At 39.5% G+C, this 17,611-nt stretch overlaps 1 protein-coding gene and 1 non-coding gene across 3 annotated transcripts in view; both read right to left on the bottom strand.

The window, feature by feature from the left end:
* CHMP3 (charged multivesicular body protein 3) overlaps positions 1–12,231 on the bottom strand; it is a 51,042-nt gene extending 38,811 nt beyond the window's left edge. The window contains exon 1 of one of the 2 annotated variants that reach the window (XM_069495182.1): positions 12,115–12,231. In XM_069495182.1, coding sequence (XP_069351283.1) covers positions 12,115–12,159 — 45 coding nt within the window. In that variant the 5' untranslated portion in view covers positions 12,160–12,231. Of the gene's footprint in view, positions 1–11,503; positions 11,653–12,114 lie in introns of those variants that run through there. The other variant, XM_069495183.1, reaches the window with a different exon arrangement.
* A 2,809-nt stretch (positions 12,232–15,040) lies between these two features.
* On the bottom strand, positions 15,041–15,158 carry LOC138400444 (small nucleolar RNA SNORA32). Its single transcript, XR_011236327.1, has one exon. It is a non-coding gene; the product is annotated as a small nucleolar RNA SNORA32 (small nucleolar RNA).
* Positions 15,159–17,611: the final 2,453 nt, after the last annotated feature.

Below are 17,611 nucleotides of genomic sequence, written 5' to 3'. Positions count from 1 at the left end.
TGCTCAATAAGTATCTGCGGAATTTAACTGCATGGAATATGAGATATGAAGAAGGGACAAAAAATTTCAGCCATAAATAACAATTATGTAACAAAAATTTCCAAAAACTTTCTATGTATGTTTTAAAATGTCAAAGAGTAAAAGTTTCATAGAACTTGTCAAAAAGAAAAATTCCTTTTAAACTTATAAAATCAAAAGGGACTTTGCAAAAGAAAACACACCTAAGAGAAATGCAAAGAACCAAAAGTATCTGGTCATGTCTCATACCAGTGCTTCTCAACCTGAACTACACACAAAAGCCAACTGGGAAACAAAAAATACTAATTTAACTGTGCTGGAGGTAGACCCCAAATGACAGGTAGCAAATTTAAAGTCTCTCCAGGTGATTCTAACGTTCTGTTAGGGTTAAGAAATATAGTCCAAGACAAAGAGATAAAAAAAATGTATCAGACTGGGTGTAGTGGCTCATGCCTGTAATCCTAGCACTTTGGGGACTGAGGTGGGAGGATCACTTGGAGCCAGGAGTTCGAGACCAGCCTGAGCAAGAGTGAGACCCTATCCCTACAAAATAGAAAAATTAGCCAGGCGTGGTGGTTCACGCCTATATTCCCAGCTACTCAGGAGGCTGAGGTAGGAGGATGGCTTGAGCTCAGGAGTTTGAGGTTGCAGTGAACTGTCATGACGCCACTGCACTGTAGCCAGGGCAACAGAACGAGACCCTGTCTCCAAAACTAAAAAACGGAAATAAAAATTTAAAAATGTATCAAACAAGTCTTATTATAACTGTCAATAGCACTATAATAAACCAAAGGAAATTTAAAGCAGATAAAAAGAAAATTCAACAAACATTTATTTAGTGCCAATAGGATTTCTGTAGTAAATGGAAGGGATTTATAATTAATAAGTAAATAGAACATAAGGAGTACAGTATAAAAAATCTATTAGTAAGTTAGACAATATGCCGTGAAAACCATAAGAAACCTACAAAAAGAATTTCACACTATCAAAATATATCCTTTATTCAAATTCATTCATAAAGTCTACTATATGTCAGACACACTAGGCAAAGGAAACTAAAATCAGTAAGTGAGCATTTTACATAAATAATGCTGAGACAAATGGCAAGACAAATAGAAAACAAAATGATTGAATCCCTGTTCCATCCCTCACTGAAAATAATTCCAGGTGGACTGAAGACATATATACAGAATGCCAAACTGCGTTGAGACGACAGTAGAGAATATATTCATGATTTCAGGTTAGAGAAGGGTTTCTTAAACATTACGCAAAAAGCAAAAACCATTAAAAGGAAAACACTTCATGTTTTTATCTATATTGAAATTAAGAATTACTATTCATCATAAGACTCCATTAAGAAAGTAAAATATCACAAATTGGGAGAAGATATTTGTAACCATATAAATGGTAATAAATAAAAGGCATTTATAAGGACTTTGTATCCAGGACATATAGAGATCTCCTATGAATAAATGTTTTTAAAAATTGAATTCTGAACATTGTACAGTTGGCCCTCCTTATCTGTGGGTTCTGCATCTCTGGATTCAACCAACTACAGATCAAAAATATTTAAAAAAAAAAAAAAAAAAAAAGGATGGTTGCATCTGTACTGAACATGTACAGACTTTTTTTCCTTGTCATTACTCCCTAAACAATACAGTACAACAATTTACATAGCATTTACATTGTATTGGGTATTATAAGTAATCTAGAGATGATTGCAAGTATATAGGAGGATGTGCAAATACTATACCATTTTATATCAGGGACTTGAGCATTCATGGATTTTGGTATTGGGGGTCCTGGAACCAATCCCCCACAGGTACCAAGGGATGATAGTATGTGAAAATCTATCTGCAGGATAATTTAAGTCTCTGGATGATGTCATTTTCTTCCAGAGAGGAGTTACATTTGCTTCTGGCAAACATCTAGCTTAAGTGCACTGGCAACTGGTTCAGTTTTTGTGCAAGCCAGTCTATTTCCTGCTCTCTGTTACTGCTAAGGTGTATCCTTTCAGAGTACCAACCAAAAGCCCTAGATATTTACCAGAGGCCCTTATGAACTCCAATTTTTATACTCCCCAACCACAGGGTCTGTCAAAAGCTCTACTCAAATTCTCAGTTTGTTAGCCACTGCATTTCAGGAATTAGAGGATCTCTTTAGGGGGAAAGTGGTCCCAAATGATTGGGTTCATGTAATTCAACTTCCCCCTTCTCTAGGATCTTGATTTTGCAACTTCTCACTGCCTTGGTAGCTTTTAGTGACTTCAAATAGTTATACTTTTTGTTTAGCTCTTCTAGTTATTTTTCACAGAGGGTTGGCTCAAAACACCTTAGTCCATAATCAGCCTTGTGATTTTTAAAAGACTCTATTTCCTAGTTCTGTTCCATAAAAAGGCCTAGAAGCAGGGACACTCCAGTAGCAAGAAAAATCATGAGCACCCAAATTTTGGTTTCTAAATAGCATTCCCACTAAAAGAAACTAGCGCTTCTTGGAGAAATGGCTGATTTCAGGTCTCAGGCTAGGAATACACAAATCACACCAGGATATATTATGCTTGAAAATAAGAAAACACTCAAAGATGAATAAGGTTATCTTAAAAGGAGATAGGAACTGGCTTGAAACAGCTCCCACTGGCCAAATTTTTAAGTATTTCAGCATCAAACAGAATAATGGTTAGAACTGACTGTAACACACTAAATATATAAATATCCATGAGTCCAAAATGGTGTTTCTGAGAGGGGTGGAGTGGGGAGAGAAAGCATTTGACACTACTGGATACTATTATACCAATTCCTTATTCTAAATGTCGGTGATTAAAGAAAAAACATTAAGTACTTATCCTGCCTTTTCAGTAGAAACTGTATGGCCAGGTTAACAAACAGCCCAAGAGAATGAGGGACAGATCTTTACAGAAGACCGCCATCTAAAAAATGAGGAATAGGCCAAGCACGGTGGCTCATGCCTGCAATCCTAACATTCTGGGAGACCATGGCAGGAGGATCACTGAGGTCAGGAGTTCGAGACCAGCCTGAGCAAGAGTGAGACCCAGTCTCTATTTAAAAAATAATAATAATAAATGAGGAATAAGTCACAGAATTAGAAAAATCACCATTCTAAAAACTCTTATAGAACAGTTGATCAAGAGAGGGACACCAACAGGTCCTAAAGTGTGTAAATGAACAGTTAATGAGGAACAGGAGATTCATATGGTGCCAGAGTATCAGCCACCCCTCAGATTACTTACCAGCAGCAAAAGGAAAAACATAACAACCGAGATCTGGTTGTCACTACCCCAACCAAGTGCCCAAAGTTATTAGCATCACTAAGTATGAGACAACCAGACATTATATGCCGTCTGATGCGATATACTAAGAAGTACACAGATTACCTGTGAGGTATGCTTGCTAAAATTGTTTAACCTGAACTTAATTGAGCTTAGACCCAACTTCCATTTCATAGAAAAAGCAGGGAATAGAGGAAAAAGCTAACCACAAGATACAATCAGACAAATCCAGAACAAGGAACAGTCTATAAGACAAATGGCCTACTCTTAACAAAAAAGTCTTTACTCTTACAATGTTATAAGTAAAAGACAGGAGAGGCCAAGCATGGTGGCTCACGCCTGTAATCCTAGCACTCTGGGAGGCCGAGGTGGGAGGATTGCTTGAGCTCAGGAGCTTGACACCTGAGCAAGAACGAGACCCTGTCACTACTAAAAATAGAAAAATCAGCCAGGCATCAAGGCTTGTGCCTGCAGACCCAGCTATTCGGGAGGCTGAGACAGGAGGTTTTCTTGAGCCCAGTAGTATGAGGTTGCTGTGAGCTAGGCTGACACCACAGCACTCTACTCAGGACAATAGAGTGAGACTCTATCTCAAAAAAAAACAAAACAAACAAAAGAACAAAAAACTAAAAGGCAGGAGATTATCAAACAAAAGCAAATAAATACAAAACATGGTCCTTCACTGGATCCTAACTTAAAAAAAAAAATTATAAAAGACATACTGGGGGCCTGGGAGCAGTGGCTCACACCTATAATCTTTGGAAGGCCCAGACAGGAGGATCACTTGAGGCCAGGAGTTTGAGACCAGCCTGGGCAACATAGCAAGAACCCAGTCTCTACAAAAAATCTTAAAAATTAGCCGGACATGGTGGTACATGTCTATAGTCCTAGCTACTCCTCCTTGAGGAGTTCAAGGCTGCAGTGAGCTATGATCATACCACTGCATTCCAGGTTGGGTGACAGAGCAAGACTCTGTCTCAAAAAAAAAAAAGACATATTGGGAACACATGGGAGGAATTTAAATATGGACTGGATACTTGATATTAAGGAAATTTTGTCCACTGTGTAGGAGAATTTCCATATTTTCTAGAGATGCAATCTGAAATGTGAAATGTGTCATCTTTACTGTTCTTCAAAATGATTCAGCCAAAAAATTAGGTTTATCAAATAACAGCCAAAGGCTATTAAAGTCTGAATTCAGATGATTAATATATGGGTTTTCATTATACTATCTACTATGGTATGAATGTCTGTGCATCCCTCAAAATTCTTATGTTGAAATCCTAAACCTCAAGGTGATGGTATTAGGAGGTGGGCCTTCTGAGAGGTGATTAGGCCCATTAGGAATGAGAATAATGCCCTTAGAAAATCGGTCCTAGGGAGCTTGTTTGCTCCTTCCACCACATAAGGACACAGCAAGAAGGCGCCATCTATAAACCAGAAAGCAGGGGCCTCGCCAGACACCAAATCTGCCAGTACCTTGATCTTGGACTTCTCAGCCTCCATAACTGCGGAAAATAAATTTCTGTTGTTTATAAGCTACCCAGTTTATGGTATTTTGTTATAGCAGTCCCAAAGGACTAAAACACTACTATTTCTTCTACTTTTCTTAAAGTTTAAAATTTTTCGGCCGGGCGCGGTGGCTCACGCCTGTAATCCTAGCACTCTGGGAGGCCGAGGTGGGCGGATTGCTTGAGCTCAGGAGTTCGAGACCAGCCTGAGCAAGAGCGAGACCCCATCTCTACTAAAAATAGAAAGAAATTATATGGACAGCTAAAAATATATATAGAAAAAATTAGCCAGGCATGGTGGTGCATGCCTGTAGTCCCAGCTACTTGGGAGGTTGAGACAGGAGGATCGCTTGAGCTCAGGAGTTTGAGGTTGCTGTGAGCTAGGCTGACGCCACGGCACTCACTCTAGCCTGGGCAACAGAGTGAGACTCTGTCTCAAAAAAAAAAAAAAAAAAAAAAAGATATAAAAAATTTTTCATAATAAAATTTTAAAATAAAGTACTTGGCATTTTGTAGGTATTCTATTTTAAGAAGAAATTAAACTCTTCATGACAAAGACAGTGTCTTTATGACAATGTATACAACAGTGAAATGACAAGCTACATAATTGGAGAAGATAAAAATGTTAAAAGATGCTCAACCTCACTGGTAATCAGGAAAATGCCAGATAGTAATCTCATTCCTCTAAGATTGGCAAAAGTCAAAAATTCAATAACATGTGTTAGAGAAGATGTAAAGTCAGGGAACTTTCATTTTTGCTGGTGAATTTATAAATCAGTTCAACTGTTTCTGGAGGCCAATTTGGCTATTTTTACAAAGAAGTCACAGCCTAAGATCCAATAATTTCACTTGTAGACATATATTCTAAAGAAATTCTTTCACAAATACACAAGGATACATGTATTAGACTGTTCATTGCAGCACTGTTGTATTACCAAAAAAACAATCTAAATATCCACATGTAAGGGTATGAATAAATCTCATTTTCAAAATATACAAAACAATACTAGATGTACCAAATTTAGGACATTTGCTAGCACTCTCTGTGAGAATGTAAGGAAACAGGATAAAGAAAGTAAGCATGTATAAAAGTGTACTTGTTTCTTGAGGTCACCATAACAAAGTACTTAAAACAGAAATTTCTTGTCTCACAATTCTAAAGTCCAGAAATCAAAAATCAGTATCACTGGGCCAAAATCAAGGTAGCAGAAGGCATAGGCTTCCTCCAAAGGATCTAGGAGAGAATCCATTTCTTTACCCTTCCCACTCCTTACAGCTGCCGGCACTCCTTAGCTTGTGGATGCGTCACTCTAATCTTCAAAGCCAGCATCTTCAATTTTCTTTCTGCTCTACGTTCACATTGCCTTTTCCTCATCTGTGAGTCAAATCTCCCTCTAACTCCCTTTTATAAAGATACAGGTGATTGCATTTAGGGCCCACCATCTCAAGAGTCTTGATTTATTCATACCTACAAGAACCCTTTTTCCAAATAAGGTAGCATTATAGGTTCCAGGGGTTAGCAGCTGATATCCTTGGGGGGCCATTTTTCAGCCTACCACAATGGGTATCTACTATCCTCTGTTCTTTATTTAATTAAAAATATTAAATAATTTTTTACATTTTCATGAGAGAAATTAAAGGACTAGAAAAAAACATAACAAGCAAATTCTTAAACAAAAGCAGAAATACATAAAATCAATTTAAAGTGGGGGAAAAAAACAAACACTGGCTCCAACAATATTTTTGAGATGATAATTTTAATACTTTTTAATGGCATAAATTCAAAAGATATAGAAAAGTATATAGAGGAAAGTAAGCTTCCCTCCTATTTTTGTCCCTCAGCTGCTGAGCTCCTCTTCCTGAAATCTATGATCTCTGAAGGAAGCATCTCCCTCTGTTACCCTGATTTTGGCCCAGTAAAACTATAATTTTGTGTATCATTTCAGACAACCTAAAATATATGTAAAACTAGAAATTAGCCCAAACCAACAAATATAAGTGAGCTTAGATCAAAATCTGCCTATTATGATCACTGTCAGCGGAGTATATGTCAGCTCAATTATCAAATGTCCAAGTGTTCTCTCTCACCATCTCTACTTCTGTCCATCAAACAAGTACTTAATGGCACCTTACTTTTATTGGAGTTCAACATTATGCCAGCACAGTGGATGAAAGCATAAATAAAAACATAATCCTTGCTCTCAAGTAGCTTACAGTTTTGCTGAGGACACAAAGTAGAAGAGAAAAATATTCTCCCAGGATAGTCCTGTGTCTATCTTCTCTGATCTCTTTAATTCTGTACAAAACTGAGCTCTTCAACACCCTTTCCTCCATCATCACCATTCTCATCAAACTTGCTGTTTCCCTAAATTCTCTCCATTTCAGTTCGTGGCACTGCCATTCAGAGGTATGGATAGGAGTGATTGGAGGGCAGGGTTAAACAGAAACCTAAGAATCATCTTTGTACTCTTTTCTCATATGTAGTAGATAGCAAATTCTGACTATATATCCTAAATATTTCTAAAACTGATCCCCTCCATTCCCATTCTTAGTTAAGACCAGTGTCGTCTCTCACCTGGGCCACTAACTGGCCTCCCTACCTAAATCTCTTCTATCCAATTCATGCCCTAAACCACTGTTCTAATGCTCCCCATGTTTTGCAAGCATGACATGCAGACTTCTGCTAATCTGCACTCTACCTCCCTCTCCAATGTTACATCTTACCACTATCATCACTCCTCCTGCATCCCACTCAGAACAGCATTGCATCCTCCAACCATTCTGAACTTTTTCCTGGTTCTTCTACCTTCCACACTTCTATCCTTGCATATGCAGTTCACTGTGCTAGGAATGCCTCCCCTTTCCTAATCTTATACCTACCTGTCTGCCTCGCTAATGACTCTTGTGACAAGACCCAGACACCCTCCCTGACCAGTTCTCCTTCCCTACTCTCAAGAGTTATTTACTCCCTCCACTGTGACATCAAAGACTTTGTTTATATTTATATTACTGCCCTAAAGTATAAGTATTTGCTCACATGTCAGTCTCCCCAGTAAACTATATTTTTTGAAGTCATCATTCCCTTATTTTTGTAAACCTGGTTTCAACCCAATGCACACCAATCTTTGTTGTATGAACTAAGTGAATGAAGCTTCATCTTTTCCTCTATCTCCCCTTCTCATTTTCTTCCCTTTCCTGATCGTATGTCACAAGGAGTCATGACCCAGTCTAAGGACTTAAGTTAGTCATATGATTTAAGAATTCGGGTAGCACTCTACCCAAAGGCTAAATCAGTGAAGTCCCTAAGTAAGACAGCACAATTTTCCAGCAGAACCTCAAGTCCAAAGGAAGAATCTCTTTCCAGCAGAATCTCATGTCCCCCTGATTCCCACCCCAAGATTGTCACGTTTCTAAATGGATTATAAAGCATCCTCATCCTCAGCAGGTCCAGTATTTTCTTAGTTGTACCCTGTAAGACAAGTTTCACCACTAAGATGTCTCCACCAAAGTGTCTGAGATGTCTAGGGGCAATGACTTTAGTCTGTAAAGGCTATTTACACAGCAAATGTCTTCCTGGAGAATTCCTTGAAACATTGCTCATCATGAGACTCCCTGACTTTAAATCTTACTGAACTTTATTCTGATATTCACTTATTATTCAACAAACATTTATTTAGCACCTACTCTGTGCTGTCTACTATTAATATGTAAGAGTGTTTGGACTACCACCCATAATGTATCTTACTGGCCTGGCCTGACCTGTCATCATGGCCTAAATGGTACCAGGTGTGACAACCACGATGGTATAGCAATGACTGCACCTGGGCCCTCATGCCTGCATCTTCCAGCCCCCAATAGAAGCCATATTATAAATTTATCCCAACTCAAGAGTTGCCCAGCTGAGACAACAGCATTTAGTCAATTCCCTCTCTTTCTCTAATCCCTCTTCCCTTTCTGTCAACATTATCACATTTTTAAAAATTTCCTTTGCTTAGTTTCTTTTATGAAGTTGAATATCTTATTTCTTTCTCCTTCTTAAAAAAAAAAAAAAAAAACCCAAACTAACATTACTTCTCTTCTTATGCATATATTGCTCTCAATACTTCATCTGTGTATCAGCAGCTCTACAGAGAAAAAAAGTATTTTCCATCTGTGATGGTTAATTTTAGCTGTCACCTCAGCTGAGTTGAGGGATACCCAGATAGCTGGTAAAGCACTATTCCTGGGTATGTCTATGAGGGTGTTTCTGGAAAAGACTAGCATTTCAATCAGTGGACTGAGTAAGGAAGATCTATTCTCACCCAAAGTGGGTGGGCAGCATCCAATTGGTTGAGGGCCCAGATAGAACAAAAAGGCAGAAGAAAGGTGAATTCTTGCTCTTTCTTGTGAAGCTTGGACATTCTTCTCCTTCTGTCCTTGGACATCAGAACTCCAGGTTCTCCAGCCTTTGGACTCCAGAAATTCCATCAGCGGGGGGTGGGGGTGGGGGGGGACACTGATGGAAGTTCTGGAGTCCAAACCCCTCTTCTCATTCTCAGGCCTTCAGTCTGGGAATGAGGTACATCACCAGCTTCTCTGGTTCTCCAGCTTGTAGATGGCATATCATGGGACTTAGCCTCCATAATCACATGAGTCAATTTCCATATTAAATTCCCTCTCATCTATCTATCCATCCTGTTGGTTCTTGTTCTCTGGAGAACCCTAATACACCATCCCTGCTTTATTGGCACTTTCTTGAATTACAGACTCATGCTAAATAACTGTAGCAAGTGACAAAAACACTTTGTTTCCAAGTCACAAGGCGTGAGAGAGACCCTAGTGCTTAGTATTAAAGAAGCTGAACCTAAAGCAGAGAATCTTTTGAAAAACTAAAACAACTTATAATCAGAACTGAAAGTGTACTCTGAAGAACTGAGGAGGAACTTGAAGAAAATCCTAGGCAGGGTATCTCCAGCACCAGATAAAATGGATCATCTATCTAATACTAAAAATCCTACTAAATAGTCAAGAACCCATTCTTAGGCAGGAAGGGTGTGGAAAACATGATAGTGACAGGTCAAATCATTTCTGATCATTCCGGCCTAGAGCTGCTCACTCCAACCTCTGAACTCCTGTAACTGTATATGCGGTAACCAATCCAAACTTGTTCTTGAAATGTTTATCTCATTTGCTAGAAGTTAAGTTCTTTGGCTTATTTCATCTTTAAAATCGTCTTCTGAGAGGCTGCATAAATAGCATGATATAACATTATGACTATAGGCCTCAGGATACTTACTAGATTATAACCTCTGGTGCGGTAATTTACAAACTGAATGACTTTTGGCAAATTACTTAAACACTCTATGCCTCAGTTCCACACGTGTGAGGTGAGGATAATAACAATACCTACATTGTAACATTCAAAGTCCCAACAAAGTATGTAGCACAATGCCGGGTTCAATACGTTGGCTAAAGGTGGTAGCTAACACTGATCTTTACATATTCTACAATCTTCCTACTCAAGTGCAAACAAGCAGCATCAATATCACCTGGGAGCTTGTTAAGAATTCCTGGGCCCTACCCCAGACCTACTGAATCAAATTTTTAATGCTGACAAGATCCCCAGTGATTAGTGCGCACTTTAATACTTAAGGAGCACTGCTCTACAACACCTGGACTTGCCCATAATGAAAAACAGTGAAATCCCTTATTTAATAAATGTTATTACTTGTTCAGCTCTGGCAGGCATATTTTTACAACCAATCTCACACATCAACCCTGCTGTATTCTCGTGTTAATTAGCTTTCTCAGGTAGGTTACCCTACTGAAAAAGTATACTGATGTTGTATTCTTAGCAATATTTATCATTTTAAATTATTCTATAAGTAATACATACAGGCACATACACCGTTAAACGACACTTTAAACAGTAATAGGACCATTTTCCCCAGGATCTTGTTTCCTCAGAATCAATTTATGAATGCAACACTAAGGCCAGAAACTGAAGGTAATGTATCATCTCTCCCTATCAAAAACACAATTCTAAAATACCTAGCATGTTAGAATATACATGTATATAATGTACTACAGTTTACAAAGTGATGTCACACACTTTTAAGCTCCACAATTTTTGTTTTACCAGGGAGCAAAACAGAATAAGTTGCCTGATGAAATTAATACTGACGTTTGATTAACAAAAAAATCAACACATGTATTATGCGCCAGAAATTACATTATACATGAGATGGTTTTAAAAACATGCCTGCCAGAGATAAGAAGGCAAGATCATTTGTTGAAAGATTTTAGGTTTTTCCTATTATGGACAAGTCTGGATGTTGTATAACAGTGCTTCTTTAGCATTAATGAGTATACTAATCATTAGAGATCTTGTCAGAATTCAAAATCTAATTCAGCAGGTCTGGGGTAGGGCCCGAGATTTCTAACAAGCTCCCAGGTGATATTTATGCACTGCTGGTCTGCACTCGAACAGCAAGGCTGTAACTAGCACTACTTAAAAAAAATTTACATCTTTTAATCTTCAATTAATGAAATGATACTATCATCATTCTTATGCGACAGGAGAGAAGACTAAGGCACAGAGAAGTTAACTTTCCTAAGCTCACAGAGTTAAGATGTGGGGAAGCAGACTGACCCTGCAGGGCATTTTCAACCGCTTGCCTCCCAACATTATCTCAATTAATAGGCAGACCTGGAGTTCGAAGTCGGGTCCAGCGCTATCTTTGATGGCATTCTTCCTGGTTGGATCCCTGCTATAATTAGTAAGTGTCAGAAGTCAACATAAGGTTGTACTGGAGAAGAAGGAGAAAATAGAGCCTCCCACTCGTTACAACAGGGTAGAGGAAAAGGGGCAGCAGGTGCCTGGACCTTCCCGCGGTGGTAGCCGGGTCCTCCCAGAACAGCACTCCTGGCAGGCGAAGATTCGCCCGGTGGTCCGTAAAAACACCGGCGTGAGAGGGCGGGGCCTGCGCGTGAAAAGGTTCCGGGCGGGACGTACCAATGCGCACAGAGGGGTTTCCACAGGCCAAGACCCTGTCGCTATCTCCGCGCCCTATGGCGAGGTTGAGAAACTGTTCATCCAGCCCTCGGCTACCTGGTCTAGAGCCGAGGTAATAGGGGCTCTCTCACCCTACAGCCGACTCCTAAAGATTCTTCCTCCGGCCCCTCACTCGAGTGGGAGGCCCCGGAAGTGGCGGCCGGGCGGTACCGGGCAGCCGGTGGAGGAAAGTGTCCAGCCGTTTACCAATTCCACGACGCCCCACACAAATCCACCCGCTCATTTGCCGCCGCTGTAACCCTTACCAGCTCTTTGGGAGGCTTCTCCTGGGTTTTTCCAAAAAGGCCCATGGCGAACTAAACTCGTCTTGCCCCTTCTGGCTTTCCGTTCCCTGCGCCTAGGCAGGTCACGGGCAGCCGCCTGGGCGGGGCTGGCCGAGAGGAAGGGAGTGGCGGCAGTTGGGGGTGGTACCCATGCGCAACGCATGCGCATACTAAATTTGGGCGGGGTCTCTGGTAGAAAAGAATTACGTCACTGCACGCGTTGTGGGAGGGAATGTGCATAGGACCTCAAGGTTTAGGTGTTTTTCGTGAAGTGTGGAAGTGCTTGCTGCGAAAGATACATATGTATTGACTACATTTGCTAACTACAGTTGCTCCTGATACTTCACCCAAACTTGTATGTTGTTGCACCAGAAATCTGTATCTCCACCCAAACGTGTACATTTACACTTTCCGAACAGCTTCATCTTTGTGTGTTGTAGGCACTTCACAGGCAACAAACCAGAAATGATCTCTTCTTCCGCCAAACTTACTCCTCCCCTGTGCTGACACCACCATCACCTATTCACTAAAACCTAGGCGTTGTCTTCTCTCCCCCTCTTCCCAAGTCCCAACAATTCTGATTTTTCAATGTGTGAGAACTTCAGCCCTCTCCTTTCTGTCCCAGCTGTCGCAGTTTTTATTAAGGCCATTTCCAACGTGGGTGATACCTACCTGGCATTTGTCCATAAATATGTCATCCTACACCCCACACCGACTGTGACCTTAATCAGATTCTCAAAGGAATCTGACTAAAGAGGACTAGACACATTTTAGCAGGGACAATCCCTGATTGAACTTACACAGTAAGCTGATGGTTGCTGTCATTACCTCACCTGATGATAATGGAGAGATCATTTATTACCTCAGTCCTACACTCTCATCTCTGGTGAGAATGTAAAATGGTACAACCACTTTGAAAACATTTTGGCACTTTCTTAAAATGCTAACCATACACCTATGTATCCCAGCCATTCCATTCCTATTTTCCCAAGAGAGAAAAAAAAATGAATGTCTTTGCAAGGGCTTGCACACAAATGTTCATAGCAGCTCTATTTGTAATAACCAAAAAGCAGAAATAATCCAAATATCCATCAAGTGAATGGATAAACCAATTGTGTAATAGATCCCTACAGAGGAATAGTACTGAGCAATAAAGAAGAACAAACTATCGATAACTGCAACAACATGGATGACTCTCAAAATAATAATGCTGAGTGAAAGAAGCCAGAAAATAAAGAGTAATACTGTATGATTCCATTTTAAATAACATTCTAGAAAATGCAAACTCAATTATAGCGACACAAAGTAGATCAGTGGTTGCCAGGGGACAGGAATGGGGTCAGAAAGAGGCAGGAAGGAGGGATTACCAAGAGACACAGGAAGTTTTGGGGAGTGATGGATAACATTTTGATTGTGGTGATAGTTTCACAGATGTATAAATGTAAAATCAATTTGGACAGTTTAAGTGCAATTTATTTTGTGTCAATCATACTTCGATAAAGTTCTCTTTAAAAATAGCAGCACATGTTTCATTGTAAAAAGTAAAAACCCCATTCTCACTTCCTCAGGGGAATAGGTCTCAGGATTCACACCAAGTATTAAATATACATAGTGTGACTCCTTTGAGACCTTCTCTTTTGGAGAATATACTTTTATATATTTTTACTTAATTGGGACTATATTATACATATTTTCTGTAATTTCCTTTTTAAAAATTTTAACATAGATTTTCATCAGCGTCAATAACTATAGCAATTCATAGCAGGAATATACCATAATTTATTTGACCACTTGCCTATTATATGACATTAAGTTCTTTTCAGTTTTTGCCTAGTAAATAATCCTGCAAACATAGGCACAGTTAAAAATTTAAAACATACTACCAATATCCTCCATACAGATTGTATTGTTATGAACTCCTACCAGTAGAGTATACCAGCACTCTATTCCCTAAATCCTTGCTAGCAATAAATGTTATAAATCTTTTAAATTTTTGCCAATCTAAGGGTATAAAATATTATTTAATTCTCATTTCTCTGATTACCAGTCTGGATAAGCATCTTTTCTGTGTATTTGTTGATGATTTGAATTTCTTCTGTGACTTGCCTCTTCATATGGTTTGCCCATTTTCCACTGAATTATCTTCCATCCTTGCATGTTTTTTTGTATGTAAAACAATCTTTATTGTAACATTTTATGTAATAGTTATTTCTTTATTGTTCATCAATGGAATGATGCTCAAGTATTTTCTGCCCATTCTATGAAATACTATGCAAAATACAAAATTTTTTAAGTATAATATCATGTATGTAAAAATATCATACAAACATGATTGAACAAGTATGGAAGAAGAGTTGAAATGAAATCCACAAACTTTAACAATGGTTACAAAGGGGGAATGGAATAAAATGACCAGTGAGTAGAGGGACTGTTACATCTTATGCTATATACTTCCATGTTGTTTGACCTTTGTGCAATGGCAGTGTATTTATTTTTAAATTAGTTAATGAAAACTATCGTATTAATTAACTTCATGGACTACCTGAATGCTGAGTACCACCTGAGTTATTTAGGAAGACTTTTTAATGTGTCTTTGTGCCCTATAGATGTTACAGGTGGCCCATATATTGTGCCTCTTGGGCTGAAAATTGTACTACTATACTCATGGTTTCTTCAAAGCTCACTCTATTGATGGCATCCTCCAAAGGTGGATTTACATTTTGATTCAAACCAATCCAGTTATTCTGTGAGCTAGATGTGCCTGTGTAACTCCAACTTTTTGATTTTGTGAGATTGTCGCCACCTGCCAGCCCTTGCCACTTTAGGTCTGTGATTGTTTTGCTTTGAGTCTTCTCTCCTAGAAGATTTGTTTGGTTGGTTGTTTTTGTTTTTTGTTTTTTTTTCAATAAAATGTTCCAAATAGGCTGATTGCTAGCAAGGTAGCAGATAAAAAACTTAGTGGGAAGTTTTTTTATGGTCATGTCCACAGCAAATGAGAAACTGCATTCTAGAAGCCTTGGTGGCTGGGCACAGTGGCTCATGCCTGTAATCCTAACACTCTGAGAGGCTGAGGCGGGAGGATTGCTTGACCTCAGAAGTTTGAGACCAGCCTGAGCAATAGAAAGACCCCATCTCTACTAAAAATAGAAAAATTAGCCAGGGTGTCATGGCACACACCTGTAGTCTCAGCTATTAATATTTGGGAGGCTGAGGCAGGAGAATTGCTTGAGACCAGGGGTTTGAGCTTGCAGTGAGCTATGATGACGCTACTGCACTCTACCCAGGGTGACAGAGCAAGACTCTGTCTCAAAAAAAAAAAAAAATTAAATTAAAGCCTTGGTAATGACCATATTTACTGTTTAGAGATAAGATTCTCAGCACCAGACAATTTTATGTTAGAAAAGTCTTGAATTATTAGTGGCTTTTGAAGTATCAGGAGTTCTCTCCTCCTTGAAAAAATTTCTTCTCATGCCTTCTAGGACACAATCCTTTCCTGGGTTGCCTTCTAAGTCCCTTCCTTCCATTTTTAATGTGAAGGAGTTCTTTGAAAATGTGGCTAATTTTTGAAGTCTCCTTTACCACAGCCTTCTTCCTTTTTTTGAGAAAGAAATATGAGTCAGCAATTTTTCAAGTAGGAAGATACTGGGCTGCCAATCAGTCAGCAATATTTATCAAATGCCTGCTATGTGTCAGGCATTCTATAGGCTTTAGTAAAACAACTGTGAACAAAAAAAGAACCTCAAACAATCTGATGAGAAGCACAGGGATTAAAAATGGTTGTAAATAAAATTGAGTGCATTACTATAAATGTGCAAAATCCTGACTGTGAGAACATGGTGATCAGTGACTGTTCCTGAGCAGATGATGTATAAGCTGAGACCTGAAGGATGAGCTAGCAGAGAGACGAAGACTATCCAGAGCAAAAGAAACAGCATGTGCCAAAGAGCCTTTCCAGTTTCTGAGTAGGGGTTTTAGGCCACAGGCATTTCAGATCCTTAAAGATGCATTTATTCTACAATTGGTGATCAAGGGCAGAGGGGCCTAACAGGGTGTGGAGGCAGGTTTGATTTGACACATGGCCTCTCAATGAGATACAGAGCCCACAGGTATTAACAGAGCCCTGTAAACACATCAGTGCTATTCACCTAGAAGGCCACTGTGTATCTTCCTTCCACAGTTTTTCAGACTCCACCCTCCGAGCAATATGTACTCTCCACTTGTGTCCTGATACTGCCTTGGCATTGGACAAAGCACTCCCTAGCTGCAGCTGGGGCTGTAGTTTGTCCTTCCTACACAGACCTCAGGAAGCAAGCCACAGATCCTCCCACCTGCTAAGACTCACACATCTGAGGGTGTGGGAAGAACTAAGTGAGCAGGCATTCTAGCTCTTGGTTCCTGCCAAACACAGCAAGTGTTTAACAGGATCACACTCCCCTGCCATATGTTCATGTAGACGTTTATTCACACACATTTTCAAAGGCTTTATGTACATTCTCCTCCTGATCCCTGAAAATATTATAAATAGATGCGTACCCTTGACTTGAGAGGCACACCAATGCCTGTGCCTTAAATCATTCCCTGAATTTGAAATGAAAATAGAAATTAATGAAAAACAGAAAGGACTGTTTTTCCTTCAGGTCCCAGTTTGTCCTTGCTCATTTCACTAAGATATCCAATCTTAGGGTGCTTCCTGGCTCACAACTGTTCCCCATTTGCCAGGTAGATTGTTAATTGAAATGCTTTGGGCAAGAAAATCACAACCCAATTCCTGGCAAGAATTTTGGCCTAATAAAGCCAAGATACACCTTGTTTTATACAACAGATGGTCCCCGGAAATGTTAGATATAAACCAATCTTTGGAAATTGAATTCCCTCCCATGACTTATATAATAATTTGGAGTGGATTTATCTGCATTTCTGACTAAACTTCAGGACCAAGGGGGTCCTAACCCACAGCTTACATCTTGCAATAAGGCAAAGACAGACCTTGAGTGATCTCCTGACCATTTCCAACTTTCCTCCACGAACCTAACAATGATCCTTGTGTTAGTTTCCTAGAACTGCTATAACAAAGTACCACAACCTGAGTGGCTTAAAACAGAAATTTATTTTTTCAAGGTTCTGGAGGCTAGAAGTCCAAAATCAAGGGTCCGCAGGACCATGCTCCATCTGAGACTCTGGGTTGGATCCTTCCTTGCCTCCTCCTAGCTTCTGGTGATGGTTGCCAATCACCGGCATTCCTTGGCTTGCAGCTGCATCAGTACAATCTGCTATGAACATATGGCAAGTACCCTATTTCCAAATAAGGTTGCATTATAAGGTACTAGGGGTTAGGACTTCAAGATCATCTGTTGAGAGGGCACAGTTCAACCTATAACGACCTTCATATATACACATGGGTGCCTCACTTGGAAGAGAAAAAAGAGAGGGATAAAAAGTAAAGGAAGAATGGCTAGCCAAATCCTTTAAAAATAAACAA

The sequence above is a fragment of the Eulemur rufifrons genome, chromosome 19 (assembly GCF_041146395.1).
Source record: "Eulemur rufifrons isolate Redbay chromosome 19, OSU_ERuf_1, whole genome shotgun sequence".
NCBI classification, from domain to species: Eukaryota; Metazoa; Chordata; class Mammalia; order Primates; family Lemuridae; genus Eulemur; species Eulemur rufifrons.
This window is presented reverse-complemented; position numbering and strand designations above follow the sequence as displayed.